The 25,463-nt window shown below is 39.9% G+C and overlaps 1 protein-coding gene across 1 annotated transcript in view; it reads left to right on the forward strand.

Annotated features, from left to right (window-relative positions):
• The window catches only part of CLVS1 (clavesin 1), a 179,483-nt gene that overhangs the window by 133,699 nt on the left and 20,321 nt on the right, over positions 1–25,463 (forward strand). Inside the window, exons 4-5 of the mRNA XM_004484324.4 lie at positions 12,574–12,684; positions 15,563–15,798. Of these exons, the coding sequence (XP_004484381.1) occupies positions 12,574–12,684; positions 15,563–15,798 (347 nt within the window). The remainder of the gene's footprint in view (positions 1–12,573; positions 12,685–15,562; positions 15,799–25,463) is intronic.

The raw sequence follows: 25,463 nt of genomic DNA on the forward strand, positions 1-25,463 counted from the left end.
AAGCCTCCTGTCTGTTCTGGCATTGATTTGCTGGGCAAATCAGTGAGTCTACCTATCTGGGTTTCTCCATAAATGGGCTTTTAAATAATGAACAACAATCATCTGTTTACCACTTAGGAGCCCTTTGGGAAACTCTTAAATGAAGATGAAGTATTTTGTACTCACCACAATATATTTGCCATTTCATAGCCAAACACAAACCCTCTTTGAGGTCACCATGGTCAGGGAAGCTGGAGGTGATTTTGTGGCCAATAAAACTTAGCGTGCCTGAGCTGGGCTGGACGGGTTTTCCTGCCAGCATGCTCTCACAGCCGGAGCAGTCACCTGCTCGGTCACCTTGCCTGCCGGCTGTGGGCTCATCGGTGCCAAACAAGGAGACAGTTCTCCTATCTGAAGCTCTAAATAGGAAGAACACAAAAGCAGTTGGGATTATCTTGTTTTTCCTATTATTAAAGACTTTCCTACCAGGCACAAGGCAAATATCGAGGTGATCAAGATATTTTAAAATTTAAAGTCACATTTTCTATCGTTTTGACCAAAAGTTGACAGGTCTGCACCAAGAAATGAATTTTCACTATTTTTCCATCTTTCCTTCCTTCCTTCCCCTCCCTCCCTTCCTTTTTTTTCCCCCTTCCTTTTTTTTAAATTACCAGGGCCAGGGATTGAACCCTGGACCTTGTATGTGGGAAGCCGGTGCTCAAGGTATTTGGTTTTCATTAAGAGATCACCTTCATGCTTATTCTTGGAGGAAGAAGGTGTTGAGCAAAATGTAGGGACTCCTCATAGCAAATAAACTCTTTTGAAGACTTTCAAACGTGAGTACATGTGTTTAATCCTCACCAAATCCTTTGGTAGCTCTTCTATTTAAGGCATTTTAATTTGGCCTCTGTAGGACATCCCGGCCTTCCCCTGATCCTCAGCTCTGGTTAACTAAGCTATTTCATAGCTCTGCCTCAAGAACCTACCAGAAAATCTAAACCCTGAATCCTAAAATTCTGAATCTTTCCTTCAAATAAAGCGTGGTTGTTTCCCCGTGTCTCCCATAAGCAATGCTCTGATTGAAGGTAAAGAGTGTAATATATGCATCCCTGGATCTCCTGCATTTTACTCCTAAGAAGAGCTGAATAAATGCTTGTGGAACCATTGAGCAGAATCGAATATGAGAGGGGACGGTTAAGGAATATAGTTCAGATCACAGCCAGGAAAGGATGCAAGCCTGATCTTCTTGGCTGGGCCAGTTTGGCAGAAGGCCATTTTTCCTTAATGTGGGAGAATTACCAGAGTTCAAACCGTTTCAGGAACTGCAGAGAAAACTTTATCCTGATCCCAAGCCCCTCCTAAACTCAAGAGAATACGAGGGTGGTACAGCTTGTCAGAAGTCAGCAATGACTTCTGGGAGCATGTATTCTAAGAAAATCCCATCACCCCTTATCAGATGGAGCCGCTGCCTAACTGCCTTCCTAATGAGCACATTCTCTTCTCTCTCATGCTCGCTACTGATATGTTTTAAAACAGGCATTTGGTGCGTAACTGCTATTGCATGAGCTCTCCATCTCCTTGTGAATAGGTGGATACGTGACTTCCACGCTAATGGCTACCCCATGGTTCGTAGGTACCCATCATCATGAAATATAGGGTTTTTAGAAAGCGCTCTTGGCGTCAGTGAAGCCCATTTATGCAGCAGAAAATGATTTTATATGCCCGCTTTGGTGTGGGAGATGGGGGTCATTAGTAGGACAGGGATGAACTGAGTAGATAAAGCTTAACTTATTGTGTGTGTGTGTGTGGTTGCACCATCTGCAAGATCGAGGCACACGCAATACGGGAACGATGGGATGGAGTACTAAATGGAAGGAGGCAGGTCTAAAAGGCGGCTCACGTGCTCATCCTCTCCTTTTTCTTTTTCGGTTACTAGGAGATTCTTAGTATCTGGGGGAGCTGGCTGTGTCTGTGAATTTGAGTTGTCAGGTTTTAGTTTCCCTGTGAGAGCAGGAAAGAAGAGGTGAGAACAGAAGAGAGTGAGAGAGGGCTACAAAAGGGAACAGAGCTCGGCAAGCTTCGTAGGACAAGGCGATTCTGAGGTCAGTTGCCTTTTCAGCCCTGTTGTTAAGTATGCTACCCTGCCGGCGTGACACATCTTAGAAAACAGCACTAGTAGGTGCTTCATTTTCCAGCAGGAAACTGAGTCAACTGCCACCAACATCTGTATCTGATTGTCCAAGAAAAAGAGAGAAAATAGCTTTGTCTTTGCCACTCACTTCCAAATCCTGATCAAACACAAGAAAAGCAGCTGAGCGGTCCTTGAAAACTGCTAGTGTGAAAATGAAGTGCCCGTTAAAAGATGAAGGGCATTTCTGCCATACTCGAATCACATAACACTGTCCAAGATTCCCACAGAAAACAAAGAAAAGTCCCTTAGCGAGAATATCCTGAAATGTAACTTGGGTTCAACACTTTATCTTCGGATTTTTTTTTTCTTCAGCACTAGCACTTCACATACAGCATCTAAAAGATTAGCTTTAGACATGCTTCTTCAGTACTTTTTAAAAACTGGCTACTTCCATTTTGGGGAGTTTTGAACTTTTCATAATAATCATGTATCTTTTAGTTTTTTATTAAAATTTTATTTGAGATAATTGTAGTTGTTATAGATAATACAGAGAGATCCCATGTACTCTTTATGCAATTTCCCTCAATGAAAACATCTTGCAAAACTATATAATATTAAACACAAACAAACAAAAAGCTATATAATATTATCACAGCTAGGTTATTGAAATTGATACAGTCAAGATATAGAAAGTTTCCATCACGATAGGAATCCCTGGTGTCACCCTTTTATAGTCACACCCACTTCCCTTAAGTCCTGTCCCCCCCTTAACCCCTGGCAATCACTAATCTATTTTGTTTCTATCATGTTGCCATTTCAAGAATGTTATATAAAATAGAATCATACAGCCTGTAACCTTTTGGCATTGGCTTTTTTTCAGTCAGCAGAATTTTCTGGAGGTTCATCCAGGTTATTACGTGTATCAGTAGTTCATTCTTTTTTATTGCTGGGTATCAGGCCATGGTGTGAATATACAGCAGTTCCCCCACTGCAGAACACCTAGGTCATTTCCAGTATTTGGCTATTACAAATAAAGCTGTCGTAAACATTCATGAACAGGTTTATACATGACCTAAAGTCTTCATTTCTCTGGGATAAATATTCAGGAGTGAGGGAAGCAGATGTGTCTCAACTGATAGAACATCCGCCTACCATATAGGAGGTCCAGGGTTCAATCCCCAGGACCTCCTAACCCATGTGGTAAGCTGGCCCACACACAGTGCTGATGCATGCAAGGAGTGCTGTGCCATGCAGGGGTGCCCCTGTATAGGGGTGCCCCACACACAAGGAGTGCACCCCACAAGGAAAGCCGCCCCACGTGAAAAAAGCACAGCCCACCCAGGAGTGGTGAGCTGACACAGCAAGATGACGCAACAAAAAAGAGACGTGTTTCCCAGTGCCACCTGACAATGCAAGAAGACACACAGTGCATGGACACAGAGAGCAGACAATGGGAGAGAAGGGGAGAGAAATAAATAAAATAAAATCTTTAAAAAAAAAAAATTCAGGAGTGCAATTGCTGGGTCACATGGTAGTTGCATGTTTAGTTTTAAGAAACTGCCAGACTGATCCACAGGGACTATACCCTCCCACTGGTTATGTCTGAGTGACCCAGAGTTTCTGCATCCTCACCAGCATTTGGCGTTGTCACTACTATTTTACTCAGGTAGGTATGTGGCAATATCTCATAGTTTCAATATGCACTTTCTAATGCTAATGATGTTGAACATCTTTTCATGTGTTTATCTTCTTATCTCGAATTACCTTCTTCAGTGAAATGTCCCTTAATGGCTTCTGTCCATGTTCTAATCAGATTGCTTGTTTTTTACTATTGAGTTTTAAGAGTTCATTATATATTCTAGCTACTAGTCTTTTTTGGATATGTGGTTTGCACAGAGTTTCTCTCAGTCTGTAGCTCTCTTTTCATCCTCTTCACCTGAACTTGCACAGAGCAAAATTTTTAAATTCTGATGATATCTAATTCATCAATTCTTTTCCTTTTATAAATCATGCTTTTAGAGTCAAGTCTGAGAAATACTTGCCTAGCTCTAGAGCTCAAGGATTTTTTCCTGTTTTATTTCTCTAAAAGTTTTACTTTTATATTTAAGTCCATGATCCATTTAATTTTTAAGTTGCTGTTCAATTTTTTTGCCTATAGATGTCCAATTTCTCCAGCACCATTTGTTGAAAAGGCTATCTTTTCTCTTTTGCAATGCTTTTGCACCTTTGTCAAAAATCAGTTGAGCATATTTGTGTGAGTCTATGCCTGGGTTCTCTATTCTGTTCCATTGATCTATGACCCTACAAATATATGATCTACATTCTTCCTTCAAAACCACACAGTCTTAATAACTGTAGCTATATGATGTGTCTTAAAATTGGGTAAACTGATCCCTCCCACTTGTTTCTTCTTTTTCAAAATTGTTTTATTGTTCATTTCTTTGCTTTCACACATAAAGTTTAGGTTAATCTTGTCTCTTTTGCAAAAAAAAAAAATTCTTGCTTGCATTTTGATCTAAGTTGCCCTAAATCTGCCAATTTGGAAGGAATTAACATCTTTACTGTATTGAGTCTCCCAATTTCTGAACATGGTATGTGTCTCCATTTATTTAGATCTTTCATTGTTTTCATCAGCATTGTGTAGTTTTCAGTATACAAATCCTATTATATTTACACCTAAGGATTTCCTCCTTTTTTTCTGAACAATTGTAAATGGTATTATATTTTTAATTTTTGTGTCCACATGTTTATTGCTAGTATAGAGAAATACAACTGACTTTTATATGTTTATCTTGTATCCTGAGACCTTAATGAACTCTCTTGGTAGTTTTAGGAGAATTTTTTGTAGATTCCTTGGGATTTTGCACCTAGACAGTTATGTAAACTGCAAATAAAACCATGCTTGTCTTTTCTTTCCAATCTTTAGGGTTTTTATTTTATCTTATTTATTTTGGTTTAGTGCAGTGGCTACAACCTCCAGTACTATGTTGGATAAAAGTATGGAAAGTAGACATTTTTATCTTGTTACTGATCTTAGGGAGAAAGAATTCAGTCTTTCACTATTAAGTACAATGATAGCTGTAGGACTTGGGGCAGATGCTCCTTATCAGGTTAAGGAAGTTCTCCTCAATTCTTATTTTTCTGAGTTTTTATCATGAACAAGTTGTTGAATTTTGCCAAAGGCTTTTTTTCTCCATCAATTGATATGACAATGTGATTTTCCTTATGTACCTTGATAATACGGTGGTTAATATGGTTAATATTATGGCTAATATTGATAGATTTTTAGGTATAGAAACAGCTATACATACATGGAATAAACCCCACTGGGTCATAATATAATGATTCTTTTATACATTGCTGAATTTTACTTGCTAATATTTTGTTAAGGATTTCTGCATCTATATTTATGAGGGATATTGATCTATAATTTTATTTTTTTGGAATTGTCTTGTTTTAGTAACAGCATAATATTATTAGCTTCATAAAATGAATTGGGAAGCATTCCCTTCTCTTCTATTTTTTTGGAAAAGAGTGTGTAGAATTGGTATTAATTCTTCTTTTAAGGTTTGGTAGAATACTTTAGTAAATCATCTGGTTCTGGAGATTTCTTTTTATGAGAAATTTTAACTATAATTTCAATTCTCTTAATAGTTATAGGACTATGTACATTTCTATTTCATATTAGGTGAGGTGTGGTAATTTGTTTTTCAAGGAATTGGCCCATTTCATCCAAATTGTCAATTATATGAGCATAGAGTTTTTTGTATTATCCTTTTGATATCTGCAGTGGCTGTAGCAATATCCCCCATTTTATTCCTAATGTTGTTAATTTGTGTGTCTTCTCTCTTTCTTTGTCAGTCTTGCTAGAAGTTTGTCAACTTTATTGATAGTTTCAAAGAACCAACTTTTTTTTCATTGATTCTATTGTTTCTTTTAGTTTACTGATTGCTGATCATCTCTTTATTATTTCCTTCCTTCTGCTTAGTTTGAGTTTATTTTGCTCTTCTTTTTCTAAGTTCTTGAAGGTGGGGGTTCAATTTTTGATTTGAGATTTTCCTCTTTTCTAATGTATGTAATAAATCTCTAACAGCACTGCTTTAGCTGTGTCCCATGATTTTGACATATGGTATTTTCATTTACATTCAATTCCATGTTTTTAAAAAAATTTCCTTTGAGATTGCCTCTTTAACAAATGGGCTTTTTAGAAGTGCATTATTCAGTATGAAGTGTTTGGAGATTCTCCTATTGTCTTTCTCTTAATGATTTCTAGTTTGAGTTCACTTGGCCAGAGAACACAGCTTGTCTGATTTCAATTCTTTCAAATTTGTTGGAGCTTGTTTTGTGGCTCAGGAAATGGCATATGCAGGTACACATACCAGGGACATACTATGGGCACTTGAAAAGAATCAGTATTCTTCTGTTGTTGGATGCAGTGCTCTGTAGATATTGATTAACTCCTATTGGTGGAGGGTGTTGCTGAGTTCTACATCCTTGCTGGTTTTCTGTTTGGCTTTCTGTCTAGTCTAGTATGTCTAGTTGTTTTTGAAAGGGAAGTGTTGAAGTCTCCAACTATAATTGTGGATTTGTCTGTTTCCCTTTTCATGTTTATCAGGTTTTGCTTAACATAGGTTGCCACCTATATTGTTATATTTGAAGTGAGTTTCTTGTAGATAGCATGTATAGTTCAGTTTAAATCCATTCTGTCAGTCATTGTCTTTTAATTAGTGTAGTTAGACCACTTATGTAATTATTGATGTGGTAGGGCTTAAGTCTGCCATTATATTTTTTGTTTTCTGTTTATTCTGTTTTTCATTTGTTTTCTTTATCCTGCCTTCTTGTGGGTTACTTGGACATTTTTTAAGAATTATATTTTCATTTATCTATAGTGTTTTTGAGTGCATCTCTTTGTATAGCTTAGCTTTTTTGTTGTTACTACAAATATTACATTTTGTACACATTACTTATCAGAGTCTGCTAGCGTTGTCATATTACCAGTTCAAGTGAACTATAGAGACCTTATTTCCATTTATGTACCTTTACCCTTCCCTCTTTAAAGTATAATTGTCTTAAATATATATTCTTTTACATACATTTAGAACCACATCTGACAGTGTTATAAGTTTTGCTTTAATTTTCAAACATAATTTAGAAAATGCAAGAGAAGAAAAGCCTATTTATTTACCCTCTTTTATTACTGTGTGCTTTCTTCCTTATCATTCAAGTTTCCTTTCTGTTTAGAGGACTTACCTGAGGCATTCTTTAATGGCAGGACTGCTGGGGGGAAATTTTGCTTATATTTCCTTCATCTAAGAATTTCCTGATTTCCCTTCATTCCTAAAGGATATTTCCCTGACTATATGTTTTCGGTTTGACAGTTCTTTGCCTGAAGCACCTGAAAAATACTGTGCTACTTCCTTCTGTGCACCATATTCCTGATGAGAAATCCATGGTCACTTTCATTGTTTTACCCGCACAGGAAAGAGTCACCTTTTCTCTGGATCCTTACAAGCTTTTCCATCTTCAGTTTTCAGAAATTTAATTACTATATCTCTTGGCATCTTTTTTTTTTTTAAGTTTATCTTTTTGAGGTCCACTCAACTGCTTGAATTTCTAGGAATACATCTCTTGCCAAGTTTTGGAAGTTTTCTGTCATTATTTCTTTGAGTACTCCTTCTGTCCTGGCCTCTTTCTCTTCTTCTTCCAAGATTCTGCTTACACAAATATTAGATTGTTTGTTATAGACTCACAACTCCCTGTGGCTCTGTTCATTTTTTTTAAAGTTCATTTTCTCTTCGTTGTTCTGACAGAGTAATTTGTATTGTTCAATCTTCTGAGTCACTAACTCTTTCCTCTGTCCCCTCCATTCTGCTGTTATGCTCATCCCCTAAGGCCTCTATCCATCTGATTGTTCTATTTTTCAGTTGTAAAATTTCCACTTGGTTCTTCTTTATGTCTTCTATTTCTAAGACTCTGAATCTTATTTAAATTTTCTGTGTTAGCTGATTTCTCTGACACCACTCCAGCAGGGGAAGACAAGGAGCTGCCTCATTTCTGCCAGATGGAGGCAGAAGTCCAGTTTCTTCACTTGGTCTCCATTCAGAGGTCTTGGGTATGACTCCTCTGGTTGGTGATCCAAAGCTAATGAAAAACTGCATGTCACTGAGTAGGAAATAATGAGAACAGTGGTTCATGTACATTTGTCTGTCCCCTGGAGCTAGAAGCTGAGATCATTAAAACTGGTCTTGATAGAGTCAGATTTGTCCCTTTTTTCTAATCTGAAAGACACAAGAAACACAGGGTAGTTTTAAATATAAACAGATTTACTTCAATACAAAAAGCTGAGATTGCCCCAGGCAAATTAAATCTATGTCTCCCAATGCCTACATTGGACAACGAACTCTATCAGTTCCCCCTAGAATTCTAAAGATTTGTACCAGAAAAAAAAAAACCTCTAGTACCAAATTGTTTGACACAACATTTTTAGAGCCAGCCCAAACATGGACCAGCTGGTGAGATGTTAATCCATAACTGACACATCGTTCTACTTTTTTGTTGTACTTCTTTCTTTGACTTCTTTCATAGGAATGAGAAGGAGATTGACCTTTCCTCCCTTACCTAGAATTTTGGGGTGCATGTGCCCAAGTGTCACAACTATTCTAAAGAAAAATATTAGAGAGTGATTACAAATACAAGAGAGGGAAGAGGAGGGAGGGAAGGGGCAGAGAGGAGAGGGAGGGGAGCGGGAGGGGGTAGGGAAGGGGGAGCGGGGGTGGAAGAGCCCAGTACTCTGAGTGCTGGTCTCCATTACTTTTGGTCCTTCGCCTACTGGGCACATGGTAGAATTACACTTCCTGGCACCTTTGAAGCCAGGCACGCGTTTGGCCTGTAAAGGGTGACAGATGCAGCTTGTCCTCTCCAATGACGGACCTTAAGAGCTTGGCGTGACTGTGGTTTTCCTGCTGTGGCCAGCAGCAGTGTTCTGGGTGGGGGCGGCTGAGAGCAAACCAAATAGAGCCCCTCCTCCCACCCTCCCAGTGCAGCAGGGGCATTTAGTGTGAGCAAGAAATAAATCTTTATAGTTTTAAATGATAAAGAAGCAGGGATGGTTTGTGACTACCACATAGCATCACCTACCCTGAATGATAGCAACAGTGTGTCTCTAGCGGTGGAATTAGAAGGGACTTTTCTTCTTTCACATCTTCTTGCAGTTTCTATTTTTTTTTTAGGAGGTACAGGGGACTGAACCCAGGGCCTCTTACATGTGAAGGAGGTGCTCAGCCACTGAGCTATACCCACTGCCTTCTAAACTATTTTTAAATTCATAGAAGTGTATTTTTCTCCTAATAAGAAAACAAATAAAATCAATTTATAATAAACTAGGGTTGGGGAGCAGACAAATTTTGCAATTTGAATATGTTCATAAATTGAAACAAGGCTATATTTGTTTTCATGAAAGTATAAAATGTATAGAAATTAATGACGCCCTTTTTGTGAATCTGAAATAGGCTTTGGCGCATACTCTTTTGTCCCCAAGACCTCTGAAAAAGAGGTGTGACGCTGCCACTGAATCAAGCCCGTCATTGGGTGATAGGTCTCTCCAGCTTCGAAAAAAGGCCCCACCTAAGGGTGATGGACCCCCTTGAGGTTGTGTGACAGACAACTCCCCCTTTTTCTGCAGCTTAATAATGGGACCAGGAGAGGTGAGGGGAATGGGAGGGGGAGGGGAGGAGAAAAGAGGGAGGGAAAGGAAAGTGGGGGACCAGCAAAGGGCATCAGCAATGATGACCATTGACAAAACAAGAGTTGTGTTTGCTAAGTTTCCCCTCACTCACCCTTCCCTGCACACTTGCACACACACACGGATTATTGTTAATAATGTGTCTGCATATTGACTTTATTGGACAGGTTTGACTTTCATTTGAATTTTATAGGTGGGGACCTATAAAGTGATCCTGTTTTTACTCTGGCCTGAAGCCAGAACTCCGAGGCACTGGGTTTTACTTGTGTTTATGTGCACAATTCACTGGGTGACTTGAACGAGATCAATAAAAGCCCATACAAGGGAGTGGAGGTAGCTCAAGGGGTTAAGTGTCTGCTTCCCAGGTATGATGTCCTGCGTTCAATCCCCCGGACCTCCTGGAAAAAAAAAAAGTCCATACCTTTGAGCTCTTTAAATTTTTCTCTTTAAATCACCCCTGACACTGTCATAAGAGAGTTTGGTTGTTTGTAATTTTTTGTTGAAAATATTTTACATTTTCCTTGCACTTTTTTAAATTAAAGAAGTTATAGGTTTCCAGAAAAATCATGCAGAAATTTACTGAGTCCCCACACACAATTTTCCATGTTATTAACACTTTGCATTATTGTGGTGCCTTTGTTACAATTGATGAAACAATATTATTATGATTTTACTAGTACCTATATTCCATAATTTACTTCAGGGTTCACAGTTTGTGTTATAGAGTTTTATGGCTTTTAAATATTTTTATTCTGGTAATATATAGGCAACTAAAATTTCCCTTTTAACCGCGATCAAATTATACAATTCATTAGTGTTAATTTATCCACCACGTTGTGCTACGATCACCACCATTCATTACGAAAACTTCCCCGTCGCCCCAGCAGAAACTCGGACCCAATTAAGCATCGAGGCCCCATTCCTCACGCCGCCTGGCCCTTGATAATCTGTATTCTCGTTTCTGACTCTATGGGTCCAAAGACAGTTGTGATGCCTTTGATGACTGAGGTTCTAAAACTAAGAGTCTCTAAATATATTTTAAAGGTTGATAATTTCTTTGTGATTTTGCCCAAGTGCCTCTAGAGCCTTAGAGTTTTCTTCTGCTTTATTAACCAAAAAATTTATACTGCAATAGACTCGCAATAGAAATAAAAATCCTCTTATCAGCCCTATTTAAAAAGACAGTAAAGTGGGGGTTGTATAAATAACCCCTTTATTCTCCTTCTTCTACAGGCCCTCAGAACTTAAGCTTGGCATGTGGGATAAAGGATTACATTTCTGAATAGGAAATTCAAGGATGCCAAAAAGAGTGAGGCTACCACGCAGCACTTACACAAAGGAAAAGCTTTTAGACAATCTCTTTTTTCAAGAAATTTTTAGATCTTCAACTGAATATAAAAGAGAAAAGAGAAGAGATAATCTTATTAAGAACTTTAACATTTTTAAAATCAGTTTTGGAATAGTGAGAGACGATAAATTTAGAAATTATTATAAATAATCTCTCCACCTCTGTACTTGGTGGTTTCACTAAGTTCTTTAAAATACAATCAACAAAACAAAGTTTTTTAAAAAATCCATGCCTTGCAAAGCCAAGATCTTTTATTGGAATTTTCTAGTTGAGCCTTCAACATATTTAATTCTTTTCTACTCTGGGAAATTGCTAGGTAGGGGGAAAAAATTTTAAGTTTCTCTAATGTCTACCCTTAAGCACAGTTCCATGTACTACTTTTGAGATTAGGTCTCTGTGTGGAAGACGCCCAGAGGTCCTGTAGACTCAAAGGATTCTGGGGAAAAGAAAACTCTCTCTCCTTGTAACTAATAAAGACCCAGGCAAGGCATTTCATACACCCAGGGAAGAGCTCAGACAGTCAGGCTCCTCAGCTTTCAACTTTTCTTGCTAGCATTTTATAAAGATGTGTTTTGCAATGAAATCGATTGACAGCAAGCTTAGCAATACAAAGAGAATTTGGACTTTTTTTTTTTCAGTTCCCCTCACCAAGATTAGCCCAGTCTGCGGAGGTCATTCGTTAGAAGCGCAGCTCTGGTCCTCTGAGACTAGTGCAGAATTTGTGGCCAAGGCCCCTTTTTCTGTTTCTCTAATTAGCTCTGAGAATGGCTTCCCAGCTTCTAAAACGAGAGTTTATGCCCTGATCTGGAGTCATCATCTTCTACCATTTGCAAAGTGTGTTGATCTCCAGCAAAAGGGGTCCAGATTCCCTCAGTTAAGGGCCTCAATTAACCCACCAGTCAAGAAGCATCTTTTCTCTAGGGTCCCCCGCGAGCCCTCACGGTGGAGTAAGGGCTGGGGCTGGCCTCCGTGAGAAAGAGCGCCGGTCGCCTCCGGTCATTTGCAGTGCTTTTCCAGTCCTTTCCGGCACAGCGCTCGCCCACCCCGAAAGCTCAGCTCTGAAAGACCTCGTGGGGACAGCAGCGGTGGTTCCCTAAGGCTGAAGAATTCGAGTTCAGTCCCCTTCCTTACCCAGGCCCCTGTAGGGAGGCCCCTAACTGTGGCACCGTTTTAAGATTCTGGACTCAAAATGGGAGCAGGGAGGCAAAGGAAACAGAGGAAACTTGAGCGGCCAGGGAGGAAGTGCGCTTTCCTCCTTTCCCCAGCTAGCCTGTGTCCATCAGAGATGAGAAACAGAGAGTTCTGTGGGGTTGTGTTCCTGCTGGTTTCCAGCTAACGTGCTAATTGGACTGTGTCTCTCTCTTTCCACCCCAGGACAGCTTTCCTGCCCGTTTTGGAGGAGTCCATTTTGTCAACCAGCCCTGGTACATTCACGCCCTGTACACACTCATCAAACCATTCCTTAAGGACAAGACGAGGAAAAGGGTAATGACACTAATGCGTCCTGTGAATTCCAACTGGGGAATGCAGAATGACAGTTACGTCGCATCTCTCTCTCTATCTCTCGCTCTCTTTCAATTGTCTCTGTGACTTTTCTGCAGCCACTGAGCCTTTGAACCTCAGCTGGAGTTTGCAAATGGCCTGGATTTAATTAATAATTCAATAGAACTGGGTTATTTTCAGCATCTCAGTAACAAACTAAAGGAAACTTTGAAGGCATGCAAATACCAGATGCTTTTTTTTTTTTTTTTCACTGTAAGTGCTGGTGGAAGCTATTGGGTCAAGCAGCTTCCCGTTCACAGAATATTTTAATAGCTAGCATTCTGTTTTGTGAATATATTATCACTATGAAGGATGATCATCCTTTTCCCCCCATGGCTGTTGGGTGTTAGCTGCCAACTCCAACACCCTGTCATGACGGGAAAGTAGTCTTCACTGGAAAATAATTATATTCTTAGGAAGGACACTTTTAAAAAAATCTTGGTTGTGTCAGCTGGTGACATTCGGGAAGGCAGCATCTTCCATCGGAGCTGAACTTTTCCATCACACTCCAATTAGCTGAGTGCCTGGACAATCTTTAACCACTCTGGGTCTCAGTTTCCTCGTCTGTAAAATGGGAAAATGGGGGTTCAACATCTCAGACGGGTTGGGGTCATTTAATGAAGCGGCATATGAAAGCAGGTAGCCTAATGCCAACTCGTGCAGTAGAGACGCTGTGACTTTTATTTCCCTTGACCATTCTGTTCCTTTCTCTCTGGTTTCCACTACCTCCTGGTTGGGGAATGCCGTTCTACCAGGGAACTTGGCCAGGGTCGTTCTTATAGCACCTCACGCACACCCCTCCACCCAGGACACCCGGCACTGGGAAGGAGCTCTGGGAATTCAGGGAGCCTGATGAGGTGACGACCCCTCCCCCCAAACACACACACTGCAGGGCTCCTGACTTCTAAGCCTCAGGTGCTTCTAGGGTATGCAAGGGGCAATCTCTCTGCCCCTAAACAAGTGTGGAACTGGGACCTAGAACTCTGCAGCCTCAGGAGGCAGAGACATTCTCTTCTCTTTTGCAATTTTGCATGCGGCTGAGGACAATGCCAAGGCCAGAGAAGTGTCCCGGCCTGTTCCCAGTGTGGTTTCAGGCATCCCACCCTCTTCATATTCTACTCAGGACGGCGCGCGTAGGTGTTCCTCCCACAAGGCAGTGGACTCTTGCTGCTGTGCTGTTGAAGGGAGTTTCTGGAGTCCTGGACACAAAACAGAATATGACAGGTGCAGCATCCAGCCTTTCACTGGCCACTTACCCCCAAAAGAGAGGGCATAAAGACCTGTTGGAAGAGCAAGGTATTGGTAATGGGGACATGTTTGGGAGCCCTGTATGATATTACACATCTTTGTTTCGTAAGTTCCCAACTTTCACTATATACTTATAATTGATGTATGTTCATGTGTAAATGATGTACTTCAATAAAAATTTTTTTTAAAACTGTTGCATGGGTGGGTATGAATGTTTCCTCTAAACTGCAAGGTCAATATTTAGTTCCAGCTTTTCCCTGCTTCAGATACAACGGTCCCCCTTCTGAGGACGTTTGCAAAAGAAAGAAGTCTTAGTCAAGGCCAATCACACCCAATTCCAATGTTAGAAAATTAACATTGTTTTCTGAAGTGCTATAGGATTATTGGGAAGAATTTAACACTTTGCTTCTTGTCTCCTTCATCCTTAAATGATGGTATTACATCATATATTAAAATTGGTCCAGTGGAACAAAGTAGCACGTGTTTATTACTGAAGTCCTGTATTTAAGTATTTAAAAAATCTTGTTAATATTTCATCATGGTTAACTGTGAAGTATGTGTGTGGTTGTGATTGGGTGTATATGTACAGGTCTATGGGTATATTTGGGGTCCTATACTTGGGTTATTAAGCCTGGAACGTAAAGATGTGTCGTGATTGATGTTGTTACACAGACACACTTTAAATAAACTTTCAGGAGTCGATTCCTGAATTGCAGCCAATGGCAATCATTTACTTGTAGCTTATCCATTTGGTGAGTTTGTCTGAAAATAGTTATAATTTGAGAGCTCTTTTTCCCCTGCTTGACCAATTTCCATCATCCTCCCTTGGATGCTCAGAAAAGGCAAACTTATTTGGGTATTCATCTCCAGTCCAGACAAAAATGGATAATCCCAGCAAAAATAGCCCACAACAAATTTCCAGGTCAATGCCGTGGAATAAGGATTGACTTGAGCACCTGTGTTGTGTCCACACCACCCCGAGAGTCAAAGAGGGTATTAAGGGAGTGAGAAGGCACCATCCCTCGCCTTAAGAATTCTCTCTCCCTTTGGGGAAGCAAGATAAAAACAAACCAGGAAAAAAGATAAGTCAGCAGATGGTGATGAGTTAGAGGGAAGGAGGGGGGATCAGAGTGGACAGACGTCATTGGGTCAGATCGAGGAAGAAGATGTAACCTGATCAAGGCCTGAGAAAGATGGAGCCGTCCTGGGGTGGTCCTGAGTGGGAAAAGGGAGGCCGGCGGAGATGACGTGATAAGTATGATTGGTGCTTTGACGATGCCTCACTGCTGCTTTCATCGGCAGGATAATTGGGAGATGACTGTATGTTTCATCTTGAGCCAAGTAAGATCCGATTTGTTCATAAACTTCATTTTTAAGGACTGTTAATTCAGCCCCTTTTTTGAACAATAAATTGGCATTTTATGAAGACTGCATTACAGACACAAAAATGAATGTCCCTTTAAGCACCACGATCATCAACAACATATCCAATTTGTCATTGCGCAATTGAGTATTCGATGAAATACTTGGTCAAATGTTTCCCATCTTTCACTGCTATTTTCTTTCTTTCCAGATTTTCCTGCATGGTAACAATTTAAACAGCCTTCACCAGCTAATACACCCTGAATTTTTGCCGTCTGAATTTGGAGGAACTCTTCCTCCTTACGACATGGGAACTTGGGCTCGGACGTTACTGGGTCCTGACTACAGCGATGAAAATGAGTATACTCACACTTCCTACAACGCAATGCACGTGAAACACACATCCTCCAATCTGGAAAGAGAGTGCTCACCCAAGCCGATGAAAAGGTAAGGCCTGGGATAGCAGAGCCTTCCCGTCAGAGGCCAAAATACAATTTTGATTTGGCCCTTATTGTGGCTTAGGTAATCAAAGACCTTTCTGGGTAGAGAATTGGAATAAAATAGAAAGCAGCACATTCTCAGCCAATTTCACTAGAATTGAAAACAAATGGGGCCTGGCTGGCCCCAAAATATGGTTGTCCCTTTTGCACAAAAGGAACAGTTACATGGTTGTAGCTCTGATTTCTCCTGAGTCTGCTGTGACACAAATGAAATGCTGGACCTTTGAGATGCACTAGATGAAACAACACCTATAGAAAGTGTCCCTATCATTCATTTATTTGGAACCTTTTATTGAGCATTTACTTGGCTCCAGGTACCCATTAGGTACTGGGAGTACAAACATGAATAAGACCTCAAAAGAACAGAAAATCCTCAGGAAAATTCTCCAAATAAGACTTTTTGCAAAGCATTTACCAAGTGGGTGACTTTGGAGATGAGCTCTGAAACTTGAAGGTCAGCAACCCAGGAGTGAAAAAGAAAAAGGAGGAGGAGGCTTCCAAGCAGAGGGGACAGCCCAGACAGAGCTGTGGAGGATAGGCACAGGCGTGTGTGGGAGGGGAGGGGTGGAGGACGGATGGGAGTGGACATGGAAATAAAGTTCACTTGGACTCAGATGGCACCATGACTAATGTATGCAATGGAGCGTCATGGCAGAGGCATTGTTTTAAATGATACACAAGTAATATATGAGTACACTTTCTCGTAAAAACTAAAACCATTATTTTAAGTAGGAAGTCCCTTTCAACACCATCCCTAATCTGAGTCCCAAACCCTCTGCAAAGATAACATTGTTATCACTCTGACCTGTTTTCCATGTATCCCGGTCTTTGCATACCCAAAGAATCTATATAATATCATCTTGTAACATCTCTCCATGTCAGTATAGCTAGATATATTTCATGGTTTTAATGCTACATAGTGTTCCAGAACATGGTAAATCACAATTTATTTAGCGATTTATTGATGGGCATTTAGGTTGTTTTCAAGTTCTTTCTCTATTCCAAGAAAAGGATCAATGAATGCCCTTGATATGCCCTTTTGTTAGTCAGGGTTATCCAGAGAAACAGAACCTACAGAAGTGCTGGGGTGTGCATGTAAAGAAATTTATTATAAAGAATTTGGCTCATGTAATTGAGGGGGCTGGCAATTCTGAATACCATATCGCAGGTTGGAGGATGGAAACTCTGGTGAGAGTGATGTTGAAGTCTTGAGTCTGAAGACTTCGGCTGGAAACTCAGGATGGGGTGGATGGTGTAGTCTTGAGACAGAATTCCTTCTTATTCCAGAGCCCTCGGTTCTCTTCATTTAAGGTCTCCAACTGATTGGTTGAGGCCCACCCACATTATGGAGGGTCATCTCCTTTAGTTAAAGTCAACTGATTGTAGATGTTAATTCCATCCACAAAGCAGCATTGAGGCCAGTGTTTGACCAAAAAACCAGTTGCCATAACCTAGCCACATTGACACATAAAATTAACCATCACAAAAGAAGAAAATAAAATAAAACCAAACAAACAAAAAATGAAAATAAGCAAACAAAAATTAACAATCACAGCCTCTTTCATTCTTATATGAAGAGTCCTCTGGGAAGACTCAGAGCCTTGTATCTGACAGTCATGGGGTACATTTCAAATTTTAGTCCACCCTGCCAAGGGGCCCTCCAAAATGATTGTACCCCCTGACATTTCCACCAGCAGTGTGTGAAAATCTCTTTCACCAGACTCTTGATACTTGATATTACCAGACTATGACTTATCAAACACTGTTAAGCAGAGAAATGACATAAGAATTGTGTTTTATAAAGATCCTGTTGGAATCTGCAAGGAAATGGTTTGTGGAGCAGAGACTTACTTAAAGGCCTTCAGAAGGCTGAGGTGGGACGATGTTGATTTCCCACCACTGATGCTGAATCAGTGGGAAGCAAGTTGAGATAACTCAAGACTCTCCCAGGAAGAACATCTAAGCTCTAGAGATGTTTGGATGAGAGGGAGGAGGAGGAATCACAGTTGAAGTCTCCTTGGGTAATGGGGAGTATGGTGAGGTCCTGAACCCAGCAACTATGTCCAGGGGAGAAGATCTGCATTCCCTGCCCATTGCAAATACCGCTCCACATGTGTGGAGAGCTCTCTCGGCTGGGACTTGGAGAGGCCCAGGTATCCCACTATGCTCCAGATTTGCAGGTGGCCTACCCTGGGAAATGCTGGTCATGGTGACTGTAGGGTCAGTTTCGTGATTCTGTCCCTCTCTATTTCCAGAGACTTTAGGAGGCCACCATATGCTGAGATATGTCTGAACTTCCAAAGCCAAATGGCTTAAATTAGAGTTTGCTGCTTTATCCCTAGAAGATCAGAGCCACAGAGCTATATCTCTTTCTGGTGACCACACATGTGGTTCAAGTTCCATTTCTGAGGTGATGCTAAGGGCCAGAGCAGGTGACAGCCTCCATTATTAGACAGTGTGTTCTGGAGGATAAGGGTTTTGGGTTTTTTATGTCTTATTTTTTATCCATCTTACCACCCCTAATGCATCCAACTCAATGTCAAACACAGTAGACACAGAGCAGATATTGTCACATGCTTGTAGAATAACTGAATAAATTAATATTGAATGAAAACTGCTGTCTTCAAAACCCATCCTTGGTGTCCTTGTCCAATTGCTTTGACCGAACACTCAGCCAATTAACACTGTCTTGACAAGGCTCTGATAGACTCCATCTTCCATGATCTTAGATCCCAGTAGGGGAGATAAGACATGCACCCAAATAGCTATAACAAAGAAAAGAGGGATGAAAACCTGCCCTAGTTTTCAAGCAAGCATCCACTAATTTCAACCAGGAAGAGTATTAGAGATGTCTTCATGGGAGAAGAAGGCAGAGCAGGGTGGGATTTGGGGGGATGAGTGCAATCCTTTAGCTATCTGCATCTAAATTCAAGACTATCCGTCCCTGTGCCTGATGGCTGGCAATCCCATGCACAGCTCATTTCCCCACCAAGTGAATAAATAAATGAATGAACAAATGTTTTTTCGGCCAGTTGCCTCACTGAGTGAAGTCCTCAGTGATGGGAGAAAATTACAGGAACAGAATGGCGAAGTTCATAGGATCTTTTTGACCCCTAAGAACCCTTAGGGACAGGGGAAAATTGAAAACAAAATTGGAAGAGACCTTAGAGGTTATCCCTTCCAATTTCCCACCTGATAGAGTGGACTGTTCTCCAGCAACCCGTACAGAACGTCTGCCAGAGGGTGAAACCACCCAGTGGCTGGCCGGCAACTTACGGGGCAACTTATGGGGCAACTTTTCCCTGTTGTATAGTTGTGTAGGTGGAAAGTGCCTCCTTATTCTGAACACAATGACATCAGTCTGTCTCTTGCAACAGCGCTGGAATGTCCAGAGGGTAAGAAGGGTGTATTGTCTTAACCCCTCCGATAGTTCCCAGCATGCTTCAGGTCTATTTGGTGTTATATGGGTTACTGTGAACTGTCCTTGAGACCCAATCACTTTTTATATTGTGGTTTCTGAATTCTAAGCAGCAGTGCTGACCAACCACATTTTGGAAGCTACGTAGAGTAAAATCCAAGTTATCTGAAATGCTCAGGGCATGAGTGGTTCTAACAAGCTCTGTTTCCAGATAATTGAGGCTCAACATTGTAGGCAGCAAAACTTAAGAAGAAAAAAAAGAAAAAGTAATCATCTTACTTGGAAATTTCTTTAAACATATTATTTTGATATTTTCCTGCTCTTTAATACAATGCCTTTGAGCACTTTTGATGTTGATGGTTTTCTCTGCTCTGACACTAAGTGACCCCAAGTTATATATTTTTAACTTTCTGTTTGCGTTTCTTAATTTCATCTTGTAGAGTCTATATCTTTGCTCCTAGGCACTTTTTGTCTGTAGGAGTGTGTCCATCTGAAGCACCCATTTCCTCCTATCTAATTTGTTGCTTTGAATATATTTTGCTAAGTAGATAACCAAACTTATAAAACTGTGTAACAAAGAGTAGTAAATGACATTTGTATTCATTATGATTACTTTGGCTACAAATAAGACAAAACCCCGGTGGAATTCCTTTCAATAATAATGAAAATTTATTATTTCATATAATGAGAGATCCTAAAATAAGGTTTTTATTTCCGTGGTTCAGGGATGTCAACCCAGGTTCTCTCTATCTTTCCACTGTGCCCAGCATGACTGGAGACTCATCAGGAGTTTACCCCTGAGTCACAGGGCAGGAGGATGCTCAAACCAAAGGTGCTTTTGCCTGCTAGGGAGCTGGAGGGAATGGCTTGTAATCGGTGCATAGATTTTGTGATCTCTCTTTCAATTATGAAGCAATATTTTAAATTAATTTCTGGTTTGCGCCCTTATTTCTGATAAAGTAATTAAAATGATTATAGATATTATTAAGAAGGCATGTGTACACATGCACACATAACTATCTTGAAGTAACTACCAGTTATATATATATACACACACCCATGAAAAAATACATACATGTATACGCACACATACATATTCAAGGTTACCTGCGATGAATCTAATGCAATTTTATTTTAAGTTCTTGATTGATACAGAGTAAGGCACTTGATCAGTTTTCCTGAAGTTGAAGCCGTCTATGTGTAGATTTTTCTTCCGGGTAGGAAGTTTTGGTCACAGTGCTGATTGGATCCAACACTAAGCAGGAAAAGTTACAGTGAGTACTCGAGTAGCAGTCTAGAGATCACAGTTTGCTTCCAGATCATCATTTCATGGTTCCATTAGTTTCTTCTCATCTTAATCCTGATGTTGCTAAGGACAGTAAAGTGCATGATCTCAAAAAAAGAGCGAGCCTCTTTCTTGGTGTTTTTGGACAAGTGAAAGGGAGAAGTCTGAATAACCAGCTTCTGTCTCTGCCCTTGAGCCCCGCGCTGTGCCAGGGAGAGGGTGTGTGCTGATTTTCCAAGCCTGGGTCTGGTAGAGGCAGAGGTTCAATCCTGGACTAACCACAGTAGTACAGAAAAAGGAATGGATAGTTTTGAAAGGATGGGGTGGGAGTAGATTAAAAACTGCACCTCCACTCCATATGGGAATTGCAGGTGCTCTCTGACGGGGCCACAAGGAGAAGAAACCACATAGTCCAGGCCATCCTGTCCTTGATCTTCCGTACATTCTTCTTAGCTCTACTACAGCAGGCAGCCTCTGTTTGCCAAATAAACATCCTCCACACAAAACCACAAATGTGTATCAAATTTCAAAGTGTTATATAAAATTGTGTATAACAATATATTTTATCATTCTCTTTATCATCAGGGACTTAGAAAATTTTAGAGTTGGAGAAAGTCTTTATAGGTCATCTAGAGGTTACCAGACCTTCCACCTCAATTTATTGCCTCTATGGGGCATCTATAGATACGTGTTGAAAGATGTTGGCTACCAAAGAAGATGCATTTATTAAGGAATCACAAATACCTGTGATTATGATGTAATCAGTGTTATTTCACAGAATTATCCAAAGATCTTTAATGTGAACAAAAACCAAAGTTAGTTAAAGTTTTGTTTAAATTTCAGTCTTATAGATGGTAAACCTAATGTTTGCCATCTGTAACTTAAGTTTTGCCATTAAGTTTTTGGAATATTAAAATAATGCAAAAATACCTGTCCCTACCCTCTTAGACATTATTGTTTTATTTTCTTTCGTTTTTAAAAAATTTATCCTTTTGGCCCTTTTTAAGTATACAATTCAGTGGCGTTGATTATATTTACCATGTTTGCTAGCATCACCATCATTCATTACCCAAACATTCCCCCAAACAGAAACTGTACACATCTCACTGTTTAAGTGAAGTAGCTGGGACTCAAGCTCAAGCCTCCCTGAGCTGGGGATTTTTCTGTACATTTGCACTGCTGGTTTCCTCCACAAGCATGGTGTCATACATATAGCAGATGTTGCATACACATTTAACATTTTTGGTTGAAAAATAAAGGTACACAATATAGAGATGTGCCCTTACATTAAGTACTTTTACATGCTTACTAAGTGTTTTTAAAAGTATTTTTTCTACATATAATTACCTTTTTGAAGGTCCTAAGGAGTCTATCTATGTAACTAAACCTATTTTATTATAGAATTCTTTTAGGGTAAAATAGCTGTTAACATCTCATGGTATACTTTTCTCCCAGAAACTAACTACAGTATGGAAAACACTGCTGTAGTGTCTGAAATGTAGCAGAAGGAAATTGATCTAAGTTCATGGACGTCCCACCAGTCTGAATGTTAACTAAGAATGTTCATCTTCGCTCTTTCCCCGAGGCCACCTTATTGGTGAGCTCAGATGCATCTGCGCTTTGGTCTAGCCTCAATCTGGCATCCTGGCTATACAAGGAAAGGGATTGTTAAAAAAAAAATCTATCTGGGTAATGGATGTGGCTCAAGCAGTTGAGTGCCTGCTTCCCACCTGGGAGGTCCTGGGTTCGGTTCCTGGTACCTCCTAACAAAAAACAAAAACAAACAATAAGCAAACAAATGAAAAAGCCAACTCAAGAGAGCTGATGTAGCTCAGTGGTTGAGCACTGGCTTCTCACTTACGAGGTCCTGGTTTCAATCCCCGACCTGGTACCTCAAAAAAAAAAATTCTATCTGGTATTCCAGCCCCATTCAGGTAGCTAATTTACCAAATAAACCCTCATGTCTCAACTGAAAGAGAAACTCCAGACCTGGTGATGGTGAAGCCACCACCCTCCTCAGGAGCCCAGAGATTACTACATGCAGAAAAAAAAATGTCCTCTTCTCCTGTACATCAAGCAAGCTGGATAGAGCCTGATATTTACACCCCGAGGTGCCATCCTCTGCCTGGGACTCAGTGGCACCCAAGCACCCCAGCTTCATGCAATGAGAGTGAGAGAAAGCAGAGCCAGGGTGGCTGAGAAGACATTGGGAGACGTAATCCAACAGGTATGAACCTGAAGCACATCCATTCAACAGCTATTTAGTGAGTGTCTACCTTGTGCTCTTATCTTTCATGGAATTATAAAATGAGTCTGGAAAGCACCTTAGTACAAAAGTGACACTATTGCACCAGTGTGATATTTGGTTATGAATTCCATACCTACTTTCCAAGTTGGCACAAATTAGCAATGTGTCTGCTGCCTTGAGCATGTGTTTAGATTTAAAGAGGTTTATTCCCAGGCTTTTAAATATATATGTATTACCATTCATAGGAAATAAAAGCTTTCAAATCTTATAATTTCCAGGGGTCCTGAGGTTAGCTTTCAGCACAGCTACACTTAGACAAAGATTGTCTGAATCCATGTCATAATTCTTCCTTTTATTTGCTTATTGAACTTTAGCACTTCCCAGGGATCCAAAAATTATTCTGTTTTTAATTAGAGAAGTCATGAGTTTACAGAACAATCATGCATAAATACAGGATTCACATACACCACCCCATCTTGCATTGGAATGGGACATTTACTACAATTGATGATAGCACTATTTTTATAATTGTATTGTTTTTGTTTTTTAACATTAGTTACCTTTGTTGCAATTGATAAAAGATTACTAAAATAGTTCTATCATCCATTATTTACATAAGGTGTATTTTTCCCCATATACCACCCTTACATTAACACCTTGTATTAGTATTGCACATTTGTTACAATTCATAAAAGAACATTCTTATATTATTAATTATAGTCCATTGTCTAAAGTAGGATGCATTGTGTTGTATAGTATGTTTTATCTTTAAAATATTTATTCTAGTAATATATACATCCTAAAGTTTTCTCTTTTAAGGACATTCACCTATATAGTTCAGTGCTGTTGATTTCACTCTCAATAATGTGTTACCATCACCACCATTCATTTCCAAATCCTTACTGTCAGCCTAAAGAGAAATTCTTTTACAAGTTACGCATCAACTTCCCATTCTATAACCCCAATCTATCCCCTGGTAACCTACATTCTAGGTTATATCTCTCTGAGTTTGCTTATTATAATTAGTTCATAACAGTGGGATCATATAATATTTGTCTTTTTGTGTCTGGCTTCTTTCCCTCAACATAATATACTCAAGGTACATCCATGTTGTCACATGAATCAGGACTTCATTCCATTTTATGGCTGAATAATATTTCATTGTATGTATATACCACGTTTTGTTTATCCATTCCTTGGTTGATGGATACATGGGTTGCTTCCATCTTTTGACAATTGTGAAAATGTCACTGTGAACATCAGTGTGCAAATATCTGTTTGAATCCTTGCTTTCCATTCTACTGAGTATATACCTAGTAGTGGGATTATCAGATCGTATGGTAATTCTATACTTACCTTCCTGCGGAAATGCCAAACTATCTTTCTCAGCAGCTGCATCATCAATGTATTCTCATCAGCAATGAATAAGTGTTCCTATTTCTTCACATCCTCTCCAACATTTGTAGTTTTCTGTTTTTCAAGTGGCCATTCTAAATAGGTAAGAAAGGATACCTCATTGTGGTTTTCATTTCAATTTGTCTAATAGCTACTGATGTTGAGCATGTGATTTTTAGTCATTTGTATTTCCTCCTTGAAGAAATTTCTATTCAAGTCTTTTGCCCATCTTTTAAAACTGCATCATCTTTTTATTGCTGAGCTGTATGATTTCTTCATATATTCTAGATGTTAAACCTTTGTTGACATAGCTTCTAAATATTTTCTCCCATTGAGTAGTTTGTCTTTTCACTTTCTTGACAAAGTCTTTTGGTGCACGGAAGTTTTTAATTTTGAAGAAGTCGCATTTATTTATTTTTTCTTCTGTTGCTTATGCTTTGTGTGTAAGGTATAAGAAACTTACCACAAGATCTTGAAGATACTTCCCTATATATTCTTCTAGGAATTTCATATATTTAGGACTTGGATCCATTTTGAATTAATTTTTGTATAAGGTGTGAGATAAGGATCTTCTTTCATTCTTCTGTATATGGATATCCAGTTCTCCCTGCATCGTTTTTTTTTTCTTTTTTTTTTTTATTGACTTTGTAATAATATTACATTAAAAATATATATGTGAGGTCCCATTCAACCCCACCCCTCCCACCCCCCCTCTCCCCCCCCAACAACACTCATTCCCATCATCATGACACATCCATTGGATTTGGTAAGTACATCTTTGGGCACCTCTGCACCTCATAGACAATGGTCCACATCATGGCCCCCACTCTCCTCCATTCCATCCAGTGGGCCCTGTGAGGATTTACAATGTCCGGTGATTACCTCTGAAGCACCATCCAGGGCAGCTCCATGTCCCAAAGACGCCTCCACCTCTCATCTCTTCCTGCCTTTCCCCATACCCATCGTCCACCATGTCCACTTTTCCCAATCCAATGCCACCTCTTCTATGTGGACATTGGATTGGTTGCCTGCATCGTTTTTTAAGAGACTATTATTCCCAGCTGAGTGGACTCGGTAACCTTGTCAAAAATCAACTGGCCATAGATGTGAGGGTCTATTTCTGAACTCTCAGTTTGATTCCATCCGTCTATGTATCTATCCTTATGCTAGTACTATGCTGTTTTGACCTCTGTAATCTGTAATATGCTTTAAAGTAAGGGAGTGTGAGTCCTCCAACTTCATTCTTCTTTTTCAAGGAGTTTTGGC

Source organism: Dasypus novemcinctus, chromosome 14 (genome assembly GCF_030445035.2).
Source record: "Dasypus novemcinctus isolate mDasNov1 chromosome 14, mDasNov1.1.hap2, whole genome shotgun sequence".
Taxonomy (NCBI): domain Eukaryota; kingdom Metazoa; phylum Chordata; class Mammalia; order Cingulata; family Dasypodidae; genus Dasypus; species Dasypus novemcinctus.